General features: G+C 42.8%; 1 protein-coding gene across 18 annotated transcripts in view; it reads right to left on the reverse strand.

Moving 5' to 3' along the window:
* Window positions 1–6,879: 6,879 nt before the first annotated feature.
* Window positions 6,880–13,695, reverse strand: part of ZNF385B (zinc finger protein 385B) — a 141,430-nt gene continuing 134,614 nt past the window's right edge. For all 18 annotated transcript variants that reach the window (XM_054208653.1, XM_054208656.1, XM_054208670.1 and 15 more), the window contains 4 exons: window positions 12,581–12,826; window positions 11,325–11,503; window positions 10,119–10,220; window positions 6,880–8,374 (listed from right to left, as the gene is read on the reverse strand). In XM_054208653.1, coding sequence (XP_054064628.1) covers window positions 8,156–8,374; window positions 10,119–10,220; window positions 11,325–11,503; window positions 12,581–12,826 — 746 coding nt within the window. In that variant the 3' untranslated portion in view covers window positions 6,880–8,155. The remainder of the gene's footprint in view (window positions 8,375–10,118; window positions 10,221–11,324; window positions 11,504–12,580; window positions 12,827–13,695) is intronic.

Raw genomic sequence — 13,695 nt, forward strand, 5'->3', positions numbered from 1 at the left:
GAAGGAGCGAGGCATCGACTCAAAGCACTCCTCGGGATTAATTTTTCAAGATATGGAAGGGGATTACTGTAGCCCTGGGCTCAGAGGCAGATAGGCAACAGGAAGCAGATCTCTTGTCCCTCTGGTGCATGTCAGATATTGAGCAGGAAAGGAAATTAAAACCCAGCACACATTATAAGGCGTATGTGCGCATCCCCATACTGGGGCTACGCTGCAAACTGTGCTGTTTTGCGGGGTGGGTGGACTTGTGTTCAGAACAGGAGTACACCTCCACGTGATCCCATCAGGAGACAAGAAAAAGCAAGAAGAGAGTCAGTGTATTTCCTATTATACAAACCAAATCCCCATTATTTCCTTTGTCCTGTTTGGCAATGGGCAGGCTTGCACTATTCAACCGGGAGAGCTTCAGAGCAGCTCCGGTGAAGTCAGGCAGTGAGGATCCATTTATCATTCAGCCTTTGTGGAAAATGTTAGAGACCATTTTAAAATTCGAATTGCAAGTGAAAACCTGATTTGGCACAGTTGAACATGAAAATTAGCTTTGAATGAAGCTACCACCTGCCTTCCTAAGGAGATAATATATCCCAAAAAGGAAGTGTTTGCAGGCATCACTGCCCCTCTAAGGCAACCATCAAGTCTGCCAGAAAATGTGCTTAGCACAGTCAAGGCAGACAGAGCTCAGACAGATAAAGCGGGAAGGGTCGTGGTTACATTGTCCCCTATTCTTAGCCTTTCCTACGTGCTGAAATCTGACATTGCAGAATCTCCTGCCAGTTTTACTCTCCCTGCAGGTTTTGTGGTGGCGGTGGTTCTTTTTTTTTCGGGAGGGGAGGGATGGGAGGTGGTTTTTTGCTGCTATAAGAGAGCTGCAGGGAAGATATTGAAGGTGAACTTTATAGTTTAAGGAGCTGCTTTCAAGTTCAAGGGCAGAATGGAAAAATCTCACCAGCACTTGCTGGAAAATGAAGACAGGCTTCACTCAGGAGATGGAGGAGAGAGCTGACATCCTGACAGGCTATGAGAACTGGTACTTAAGAGGGTGACAGAGGGCTGGAGAAACAAGTGGCGTGGTTTGATGTGGTCAAGGAAGGAGCTAGAGAGAAGATCAAAGAGTCAGCTAATATAATCAGAAGGCAAGGTAAGAGAATGCTGCAATAGCTTCAGACATGGGATGGCGAGAGCTTGGCTGGCAGAACTTGGTCTTTGAACAGTGGGGAAAACCTCCCTTTTACAGCTGGAGAAGAGGAAGTGTCTCAATGGAACAGTAACTTGGGTGGATGGCTCTGGGGAGAAGGCTTAACCAAAAATGACATCTTTTTTATGAACAGTTGACCTCCTGAAGGAAACACAAAATCCTGGGGAAACAAAATGGAAATTTCCCTTTCCGGTCAAGAGCCACGTTTGGACCTGGAGCGCCAGAGAGGGTGCTCGTTGCCTGAAGTATTTTGAAAGTCGTGGCTCAGATTTAGTGCTCTGACAGTACCAACTAGCTGCTGCGTGTGTTGGGCATTTAAATCTGCTGAAATTACATCGTATATCTAAAGCGTAAACTGCAGACTTTGAAAAAGAAGCCTGTGCGCCGTGGCTGCTCCTAGCCTAGAAAAATAGCTCACAGTAGATCCTAACAAATGTGTTTTTCAGCACCACTACAGTCAAATTCTTTCATGTAAGACTGACCTGAACATGCCAGTCCCTTTTCTGATACAACCTAGCCCTGCTTCTGAGATAGCAGGCACCCTTTTTTCAGTCAGCATCTTACCTGCAAAAACCAATGGTTGTTGATTAAATTCAGCCAGCAGTAGCCTGTCTGTTGCTCAGAGTATTTTTCTTCCTATTATAACCCACCTTCTTGCTGCTACTTTATTACCAACATTACCCTTAAAGCGTTCACAATACTTTTCTAAAAAAATATGACTAATTTTTGCATTGATCTTTCCTTTTTAAGTCTGATAGGGTGCAGAAGAAACATGCAATTCAAAAACCAAATAGCCCATTGCCCCAAAACACATGAACCCAGAGACAAACGCAGAACAGGTGTCAGCCACGGTGCTGGATGCACTAAGAGAAGTTGCTTGGCTGCGAACACAGGAGGTGAGCAAGATCGGTGAGTTTTTCAGCCATTGAATTTGTTAAATGGTTTCAGATAATCTAAACCAAATAACTTTGTGAAAACATATTTGTTTTAGCAAAACTCACCAAGGCCTGAAACACATCGCATTGCAATTCCTGCAAAGTCCTTGGTTTTGGCCTGAAAAACAGAATCTCGGCCACTCCAAAATCCAGTCACAATATTGCAGTACAAATAATTTCCCTTCCCTGTCACTTTGACTCTCCCACCTTTCCAGGTACATCCTCCTTTCAGTTCCCCTTCTTCAGCCTATTACAGGTAAGACACTTGTCTTCATTGTTTCAGGCTCTCACAGCAGGTGCCCACCATGTTTTGAATGATCAGTCAGTATTTACTGCTGCAGTTTCCTTCAGCGCCTAATTGCCCTGTAACACAATGATTACTTTTGATTTTTCAGCAGAAGACCTTCTTATCTTTTAGAATTATTGACCCATTTAAGATGGCAGGGTCTTCTGGAGGTCACCTAGTCCAGCCTCCTGCTCAAAGCAATCGAAATTGGATCAAGTGGTTCATCTGGCTGCATATAAGAACTTCCCCACAGGTGGGTACTGCAATAACCGTCCTGCGCAACCTGCTCCAGGGCTTACACACTTTTACCATGACACATTTTTTTCTTACATGCAGTCAGAATGTTCTTTCCTGCAGCTTCGGGCTGACTCCTCTCATCCTCTCGTGGGGCTTCTCTGAGGAACGTCTGTCTCTCTTTCCTGTGACAACTGACCACACACTTGAGGACAGTGGCCAGAACTGCCACAGCCTTCTCCAGGCTCAATGAACCCATCCCACTTGCCTGAATACAATGAGCTCATTTCCCAGCCACCTTTGTGGCCTTCTCCCAGATTTACTCCAATTTGTCAAAATCTCTCTCACACTGGAGGCCCCAGACTGGACACGTTACTCCAGGCACAGCTTCAAAAGTGCCGAACAGAGGAGTTTTACCCCTTCCCTTGACGTGCTGGCCATGGTTTTGCTAAAGCAGTACCGTGTTCAGTTGAGCTCTGCTGCCACAAGGGCGCACTGCAGACTTGTGTTCGATTTGTCCACCACAAAATTTGGGTGTCCCCTGGCTCCCTCCGGGTCCTTTCCCGCAAAGATGCTTTCTGGTGAGCAGGCCCCATCTGCAATATCGCACGGGGCGGCTCTTTTCCGGACACAGGACTTGGCTTTTGAACCTCATGAGGTTCCTGTCAAACCACATCTCCAGCTTGCTGAAGTCCCTCCCAGCAGCTGTACCCTCCAGCATACCACCCGGAAAAGCAGGCTCCTCCATTTGGTATTAAAACCTGCGCACTTGCCAAGCGCTCTCCATCCCACCATACAGGCCACCGGTGAGTCCATTAGGTGTTACTGACCCCTGAGGAGCAGCTCGCAGCTGGCTGTTGCAGACGACTGCAAAGAGCTGCCCAACACTTGGAGCTTGGTGGCCCAGCCATTCCTACAGCCACCTTGTAGCCACCTGCCCCCTCTGTGCTGCCGCCACTTGCCTGCAGGGATTCTAGGAGAGACGGTGTCAAAAGCCTCGCTGAGGTCAACATAAGGGCACCCACTGCCACCCTTGTCTGCGCAGACCATCATCTCATCGCAGAAAGCATTCAGGGTGCTCAGGCAGGATTTTGCCTTTTGTAAACACCCGTGTTGGCCAATCCCAATCACCTGCTTGTTTTCATGTGCCCGGATCCTCTTTCTCGCTGTTTTTGAAGAGAGGCATAAAATTGTCCTTTTTCCAGCTACTGGAGACCTCCCTCAATTGCAGCCTTTCAAAGGCGACAGGCTCAATTCGGCCTCCTCCACTTCTGGTGCTTGGCAGCAGCTGGCTCTTGGTGTTCAGCATCTGGCACAGTATCCTGTCAATACAAATAAATATGAGTAACTAAACCAGATAGCAGCGTTTCTAAACCAGTGTTACTTTAATCCAAAAACGTTGTAATATCTGAGAATTCTAGATACTCGAAAATACATACGTAGTTTTACCTGAAATGCCAGTCATTCCCATAAATACTTGAGGATGTTTAGGCTATCACTTGAAACAAGAATTTTAAGAAAAAAAAATGGTTAAAAAAAAAATATACTAGCCATAGTAAGAAAATCATCCTGACCACTGTGACCAGAAGGTGACAGCTGTGGAGATTCACTGTCCAATTAAGCATGAATAAACAGGACAGCACCTCGCTTATTCAAGGTGACATGTTCAAAAGATATACAGCGAGGCTCGCTGGATGATTGCCAGATGCATAAAGGTAGTGAAAGGCTTCCTGCAGAGCTTAAGACAACCGTGTTATCTTTTCTTCAGACAAATGTGACAGATTCTTTTGCAAAACTTTTCTGAGCATAAAATTTATAGTCTAAGATCACAGAGTAAGGGAGTAAAAGAAGGTAATTTATTTTTTAATGAAATAATCTCTTTCTTACTGGAAACATTTATTAGTTTATAGTAGATGGACTCTAATTCCCAGTGCAACATTATCATAGGAGTTCCAGTGGTGGTATGGACAGGGCAACGTGAGTACTACCTTCTGTCTTCTTCCTTCTGCTATCTGACCAGAGTCAGAGGGAAAGATTTTATTACCGTTTTGACCTGCAGAAATGAGAGGCACACATACTAGTATCCTGCAGTGGTCATAGAAGATCCTATTTCTATTATTTTTCTTCAAAGTATGTATATGTAGAGACTACTGGAATATGTCTGCTGCTTGAGACCCTTTATGGAAACCTTTTGCAGTACAGGGACCATGATGCAGCCACATGCACCAGCAGAAAGTTCCTGTTGATGTGCCTGTGTCCTACCTGGATCCTTTTTCTTCTGCTACAGAAAGTTGGCAGTGCCAGGTGACAAACCCTGACCAACACAGCGTCCCTTAGAACTTTTGACTTCTCGTACAGGAACAACTTGCAGCTCAGAGTGCAGTGAACAGACCTAGAGTAATAGACATACGAGAGGATGTGATCCCATTACTACCTTAGTGGTTTGAGCATTCAATATATTTATTCAAAATGGTAACTGCACTGCCAATACTATATTTCAGTACTAGTTCTTTGCTATAACAAATCCATGAATTTCGTAGCCAGCTGCCTGTAGTGATATTCCACCTCAGGCGATAACATCCTAACATACCAGCAAAGCAGCTGATAGGTTTTGTGTAAGTATGATACAAATTTTCCTTCTCATGCAGAGCTCATTTCTAAAACACGAGATCCCAGCAGGCATAACGAGAGTTTGCCAATTATCATCTCAATTACTCAGTCCCTCATGTCATGGACAAAACTTTGGTGGCAAGCAGAGTTACAGTACATAAAATATAAGTTAACACAGCAAAGAGTACAAGGGGTGTTGAACACGAGTCTTCCCTAGCTTACAGTTACAGTCTTTTAGCTCCTTGTGTTTCACAGGTTAAGTAATTCCTCTCCTTCCTGGATGACATGACACAATCTTTCACTCTTACCAAACTAAATATTTCCCCAGCCTAGGATGCTCTTTGAAACAACCAGTTGTCCAACAAACTTACACACCCCTGGCCCGTCCCCTCCTTAGGACAGGTCTTCCGTATTTTATATGGGAACATTTTTAATTGCAGAAACTTGTAATTGCTTTGTGTTTCTCATCACCAACAGTTAGCAATAAAAAGCAGGTATAATAGTGTTTTAATACACAGACAACTGTTGTTTCCTGAACAACCAGTTAAAACACACGGATCTGTAAACCATCTCATGTCGGACAGAAATAGGCTCCTCGTGCAAGTAACTCCTCTGAAAGTAGCCGAGCACTTAAACCCGACTCCCTACGAGCATGAGTTACAAAATCAGACACAACAAGATGCACATGGAAGAGCGCCCACCTGTACTACTTTGCAGTTCCCACAGTCCACAGGATTAATACAACTCTACCTGCTTCCCCAGAGGATGCTGAAAGCCCGGACTCCATCACCTACCCCTTTTTAGGTGATTCTCTAGTGAGTTAGCCTCTCACAACACAGTCGACTGCCCCACTGAATAGTGGAAATTGGACAGAATTATACTTGCAGAAAATGCTCTCTAATACATTGCAACTATAAGATATATGTTGCTCTGTAAATTCTGCATTATTAAAGTCCCTGAAATTTTTATTCCTTGGCCTTCGTGGCTTTGTAATGGCCCTATTGGCTTTGTATTAACCCTAACAGCCTTACAGTTGAGTTTTTTTTTTTTTACTCTTCTACTCTTTACTTTTCACCTTGTAGTAACAAAGAAAAGATTTCTACAGAACAAATCAAGCTTTTCAACAGAGGAAAAGATCATTTCAAAGCTTCCCCAAACACCTGCCTTCAAAAGCCTACTGTGTCAAGCAGCTGCCTACTTTGCCCACGCTTCAGAGCGAGTCCTGGCTCCACAGTGAGCTGCTTCCAGTCTCAGGTACGCCCAGGCTGGTTTTAAAGTTAATCCTTAATCTCCATCAGAGATGGCATAACCATGTTGTAGCTTTTGGTGGTGCAATAATAAAACCCTGATTACCCACCTGGCTCTACTGCTTCTTCCTCTAAATCTCCAATGTAGCGAATGTTTACAGTCCTACTGCAAAAAAGCCCCCGTAAAGGCTGTAACAGGATGTAGGAAGGAAAAGATATTAATACACAAGGGAAGTAAACACAGGTTCTGTAATTATACTTTATTGCAACTCTAATGCTTTGCCTGCTCCTGAAGACTCCTTCAGTTAAATGTGTTTCTTCCAGGCTTTTTTCTCCCCCCATACCAATTAATAAACACAAGAAGCGTGTATATTTTTCTCATTATTTTATTGAAAAGGTACATTTAAAAAAATACACAGACATTTTACTATTATGGATTGCAGATAAAGATGCTCTAAAAGTTAATTCTATTTTTTTTTTTCCTTTCTTCCACCTGTTGTCCCCATTATCACATCATGACTTCAGTCTGAGTACTGCATATTGATATCGCCTTTATAAAAGGGTTGGGGAGGTAAGAAGATCGGTGGGGCATTACTGCAATATATTCAATAAACAGAGAATACGGTCAATTATAAATATTTTATGTTCTGTACATTATTGCATTAGGGAGCCACAACATTATGCAGCATTGTTACAAAGGAAACTAGTTAGAAATGAAGAAAAAAAGGATATTTACGTACAAATACATGGATCCATTGTCTTCTTGAACAATGTGTGTGAGCTGTGGTACTGTGCAATTTAAAAGCTTTTTTTTCTCTTTAAACATTGCTTAGCAACACCAGTGAGGAAACAACAAAAATAAGTTAAAAAAAGAGTAGCAAACAAGTAGTAATCTTAACTATATGTTATATGGCTTTCTATTTTTAATTTCTCTAAATAAAGTGGGACACAAAAGAAATAATTAAAAGCTTCAGCGCTGCATTGCTTTCAAACATTTGCACAGAAACTAAAAATATTAAAATCAGACATGTGATACATCAGTACTACACAAGATACACCAGTACTGGGGCCTAGGACAGTACACAATCCCTGTCAACAAGAGCACACTGAGGAAAAAAAAGAAAAAAAAGACACAATTCATTTTTGAGATGTTATCCACAATCAAGCATTTGGTTCATCTACCTTTTTTTCCACATTAGATTGTACCCCATTGGTTTTCAGAGAAGTATTTACATAAGTGTAAGAAAGGAAGACCCTAGTTTTCAAGTCTGTCAGGAAAATATTTTACGTTCCTTGATTCCAAGGTGCATCATACACATTGAAGAAAAAAAAAAGAAAAAAAAAATCTAATAGATGCATGAATCTTTAATGATATAAATTTTATGAGCAATCAAGTTTTTAGTAAATAACTCTCTATTTGTATTTAAAAAAAAAAAAAAAAAAGAGTGACAGAGATAGACTGAGAGAGAGAGTTGTCCAGACTCCAAAATGCAGTACCATCGATGATGAATGTTATGGTGCGGTTGGTTGAGGTGTCGCGCTGGATGGCATTTCAAAAGAGAAAGACATTTTAAATTCTCGCCCCCTTTCCTGCTTTTCTTTTACCCTTTCTACTGGCCAGAGTTATCTCTTTTTTTACATCAATAAATTAGTATGGTGCAAAAAGTATGGAGGCAGGTGTTGCCCGGATGGGCCCATGGCCTGGCCTGAGGAGAGCTGGTGGAATCGCAGGTGCCTGGAACAGGGAGGCGGAGGGACGGGGAGGAAGGGACAGAGCCGACGATACAGCTGCAGCCGCAGCAAGAGGGGATGAAAGGAAAGCAGGTGCCAGTGGCTTAATCATGTCCTTCTGGAATGCAAGTTTTGCCTGGAATAAAGCACACACAAAAAAAGCAAGGTAACGCCTACTTTTACATGAGGGAAAATATGAACCCTGACCCAGGGCACGCTGTGGCTTCTCACAGAGGCCTCATCTCAGCTGCTTAGAAATTTCATCTACGTTGTCTTCTTACTCCCAAGGCAATTAAAGCAACTACACAGCATATTTAAAGATACATAAATCTCTTGAGTCTAGGGGCAGTCATGTTCAGAAGGAAGCACAATTTGCAAGTGAACAACATTAAATTATATAAATGGTAACTGTGCAAGCAACATTAAAAAAACATGTCAAAAGTCAAATTTTCCACTTGCAAAAATGAATGTTAGAAAAGTAGAGTGGTCAAGATGGTGGAGGCCCCATCCCTGGAGACATTCAAGGCCAGGCTTGATGAGGCTCTGAGCAACCTGATCTAGTTGAAGATGTCCCTGCTCACTGCAGGGGGGTTGGACCTTTAGAGGTCCCTTCCAACCCAGCACATTCTATGATTCTAAGATGGGAAACTAGTATTAGCCCAGTTAGCTTGTTACTTGCCAATGCGGAGCTGCTCTTTTCAAAACAGAAATATTTTTTAAGATCAATACCATAAAGAATTCTTTCTGAAAGAATTATTACTCAGTTTATGATCTACAATGTTTGCCGGTGCTTGTAGTGAAAAAGCTAACCAGAAATACATACGCTACAGTCTCAGTGAAAATGGTTTGTGCCACAATCACGCATTTGTAGGGGGGAAAGATGCTCATGTCCTTCATTAGTGGAGGTCTCTCCCTATGCAATAAATTATAAAATGATGTATTGCACAAATGAAGATAAAGAGTAGTGTGTGCAGAACCTATCGAAGGGGGAGGCTTAGAGAAAGCCTGCAGCATTTTCATTTGCCTCTATACAATTACAAAGACACATTAATATTTCAGCTTTTAAAGGCTTTACACATGCTTAATGTTGCGCACACACATTTGCATCTCTCTCTCTTTCCAACCTGTAAATTGTTTTTGTGCCATAGGTGGCATGCACTTTTCCCTAATGAATAAAATACAGGCTGAGTCATGAGCAAAGAAACATACAATCTGTGCTGTGCTAGAGCCAGCCTGAACTCCGGCTGCAGCTGCCTGGCAGAACCAGCTTGGGGAATTCCTGGAATTGCAGGTGGGTTTGAAAGGGGAACGGCTGGGGCACAACGGCAGGAGAGAGGTGTTTTGATAGCCAGTGACAGACACAGCCCGAGCGTGCAGGTAGGCAATCAATTCTCCTGAACGCCTGATAACTCTTGTACCAACATAACACATCCACACAGCACTCTGTTTTGCTCTACGCAGAGGATGAGCATTAGCATTTTTATATCTTAACATCTTCTGTCCTTTTCCTGACTGCATCCATCATAACTGAGAGTCACCTCAGGTGCCCAGACAGACAGCATATACATTGCAGCCTTTGAGGAGAAGTGCACTAGCCCGACAGAGCCGACACCTTTCCACGGGGCACATGGTTCATTCCCCATTCCACTGATTATTCCCTTCTTCCCAGCAGTAAATAACACTCGCAGCGCTGTCTGCGTGCCTTTGACTGGGCAGACAGAATACATTACTATCTTCAAATCTGATCCCCGTGCAGATTCAGCCTGCAGGGGGAGAAACGCTGCGGAAGTGTCAGGTCTGTCATGTTCCTGTCTCTGGGCAGTGGGAGTCCCCAAGGTCATAAATTCACACAGACAGTGACGAGAAATAAAAATACTTACTGCTAAAATACTTGGGCTGCGCTGCAGTTTGTTGTAAGGACTATATTTAGGTTTCATAGGCTTTCCTGCAACTCTGTCCTTATGCCTTCGGCTGGAAATGTGCTGAAATAAATATGCTCATATTTAATTAGCTGTTTAAACATTTCTCAGTTTTGAGTTTGAAATCGATTTATCAGTGGGATATGCCTAAGCCCCCGTTTGTAAGATAAAGTAGGTTCTTTAGAGAGAGCAAAGATGAGTTTTGCTAAATTAAACATAACAATTTGGAGCACATCAAATAGAGAATCAGAAACTAATCAAATACAGCAAAATCTGTTATCCAAGACAGGCTCTGCAAATTATTGATATTTTGGTTAGTATTTCCTTTTTGCACTTGAGGAGCTTTGAACCAGGCAGAGCTGTAATCACGAGGTCATAGAGATATTCAGAAGTAGGGCGTAAATTTCAGTCTCGCTGATGTTGTTCAGTTGTATAAATAATTCAATATTAGCTGAAGGAAGAACCAGTACCCAGGGATACGTCTACACCATGCAATTTAACACTATCTTAGAGATAACTGCAATAACAGGCAATGAGAGGACACATCCACACAGCCCCATCCAGTCAGAGATTCCCGTTTGGGTATCAGAAACAACGTATTTGCATCGGCACAGCTCTGAACCCAGGGCTAATTGGCTCAGACAGGGCAGAGCCGCGTGTTCGTACAGCTACGCTGTTGATGATAATGTCGCTCTACACACTTCAGACGTATCTACTGTATTACCCCTCTCGCTGACTGTTCTAAACCAACAGATTCAAGTCACGTTCTCCTTCTCACACACTATTAAAAAGTATCCCAGCAGACTGAAACAGCACCAAAAGAGGAGTTCAGGGAACCTCAACCCAGAATTTCTTCCATTTGGAAGACCAAAGTTCAAATCTCTCTCTTGAGCCACGGCAACCCTTTAGACGAGATCTGCTGTGTTATTCACTGATACTGACACCTTGTCCACCTCTGCTTTACAACTCTCAAGCCCATTTTTTCCCAGATGAAACAATTATGTAAACTTGACCTATGGTGAACTGTTTAGAAACAGTTGTGGAGCGACAGAGAAGAAATACTAAGTTCACTTTTTGCCAAAACATCTTCACACAGACCTACATCCCACCTGTAACATTGCAATACAACTGAAAACAACAAAGGAGTCCCAGATACATGCGAGCTACCTGTTTAAGTTGAATTTCTGAATTAACATGTACATCACAGATTTCACAATGAAACGTCTTGTTCTGCAGTCCTGAGCCTTTACTGCCATTCTGCACCTTCAGCCGGGATCCAGGTCTAGGGTACGACTTGATGGGACCAGCACCATTCCGAGCCTCGACCATGGTCTTGTGCTTGGAGCCTAATGGACAAGGAGACGCAGGCGAATTACTGATCAGCAACATACAACCATGTCCGTCAGCCCTGGGACTTTTTGTAACACATTTATCTTCAAGACAGAATGAATGGTTAGAGTCACCACAGATCAGGATTAATGATGACTGGTTTTGGTCAGTGTAATTCCCATGTCCTCGACCTAAAGGGAAGCCAAACGATGGAAAAAGGGTTTGCACAAAAAGGGAACAACAGGCACGTTGGAGCACTGCCTCTCTGTTTGGGGGCAGTGTGTGGCTGTACGGCCAAGGTGTTTGTAGCTTATTCTTCTGCCAAAATCCATATAGTTGATGAATCACAAAACAGGGCCAAGCCAAGAGTGGGAGAGGAACCACAGCAATCACCCAAAACCTGCCTAGGAACAGGAATATTTCAAAAAGTATCCTCTGATTTGGAAGAAACGTCTGCTTTGGCCATTTCAAGAATGGATTACAGATGTAAAACCAGCTTCAATGTTTGTTAACAAGCTTGACACCAGCACATCACAGAGCAGCCAGAGCACGTTAGGGATTGCTGCTTGTGGCCTTTTAAAGGGAACATATCTAATTTGCAATAGTCAAAAGATTCTAGGACATCTAGGAAATCTAAGGAGACCACCCTAAAATTATCAAAAATATCAAATAACAAAAATTACTATAAGTTGTACCAGCAAAAAACCGGACACCAGAGATAGTGAGATGAAATATGAAAGAGATAGAGAACTGACATTTTAGAAACTTTGGTGTTATGGAAACTGCAATGATCCTCACTGTGGAGGTATGATGGAATCTGATTAGGTAACGTGAACCGTAGGGATTTTGTCAACTAAAAGCTTATAGGGTACATGAAAGACAGTTAAAAAAAAATTATAGAGAGCTTTAATAAAATATCAAACACCACATGTAAAATTGTCATTAACAGAAATGTTTTTGTAACTTGCCATCGTAAGTTTTAACTAAAAGACTCTTCAGTGACGGGTGGCTACCACAGTGTCAGAAAACCAGCTTGTTATATTGAATTTTAAAAATAATAACACACACCTGACTTACACAGTATGCATACTCACCTGTATTGTGGGCTTCTAGCTGTGACAGGGAATTCACAGCCACTTTGCATAATGAACAGTAAAGCAGTTTTTTGGCTTTTTCCTCTTCTGACTCAGTAACTGTGTTAGGAGCTCCGTTTGTGCTCTTGGAGGACGAGGCGGGTGTTACAGGTGCCACCGCTGCCACTCCAGGTTTGGGAAGAAAAGGACCCACTTCTGTACTGGACTGCTGACTTGCACTACTGGGTTTTGCTTTCCCTTTATCTTCTGAAAGAAGCAAAATATGCGCATCATAATACGCCACACAAAAAGAAATAATAATCCCACAGTAACTGTCCTGTGGTTTTAGTGAACCTAACACAATAGGGGCCTAATTCATCTCATTTTATACAGGACAGCAGCATCCCTGAAACCTTGTTAAAATCCTACCATGAAATGTGTAATTTGACAAAAGGGGTGATCTTCCTGTTTTTAAGGTTAACAGTGAATACCAATGACGTCCACAAATTCATGCCAGCTGTGGTTGCTGTCATGCTGTGGGTTTGGCCAGCTGAAAGAAGCCAAATAAAGCCCAAAGGCAGCCAGGGTTAAGGACTGGAGAGCACTCAGAAACTTGTCAGCCTTTGCACCAGGGATTACAAAAGACTTCTGAAAAGCAATACATTTGCCTTTGGAATGGCTCAAGTTTCTCAAAGTCACTGGGAGGACACTGAAAGGCTCCAGCATCATCTTGACATACGATATTGATATCCCTTATTTCAGTTACAGGAGTTGATTAAGGTACTGCACGACACACATGAACACAGCCGCTAATATTTTTAGGCTTTTCCAAGAACAATTCTCCATATATCCAGAGATCTAGATGGCTCTGATGTGCATTCAGTGCATTCCCTTATCACTTCACACGCACGAGTCAAATCATCTGTGCTTCTAGGAGACAGGTAGGCAGGTATCACTTCATTTTACAGATGGCAATCGCAAGGCGAGAGATTAAATGTCCCCAACTGTGCCTACAGAGGAACTTTGTGCCAGAGCCAGTATTCAAATGCTCCTTGCCCGCGTGTTGTCTGCATGAGCTCATTGCATTTTAACTTATTGAGCTGCAGTCCTTGTGACCACCGGCCCTGCTGGTTGCC

This window comes from Rissa tridactyla, chromosome 7, assembly GCF_028500815.1.
Source record: "Rissa tridactyla isolate bRisTri1 chromosome 7, bRisTri1.patW.cur.20221130, whole genome shotgun sequence".
NCBI lineage: Eukaryota > Metazoa > Chordata > Aves > Charadriiformes > Laridae > Rissa > Rissa tridactyla.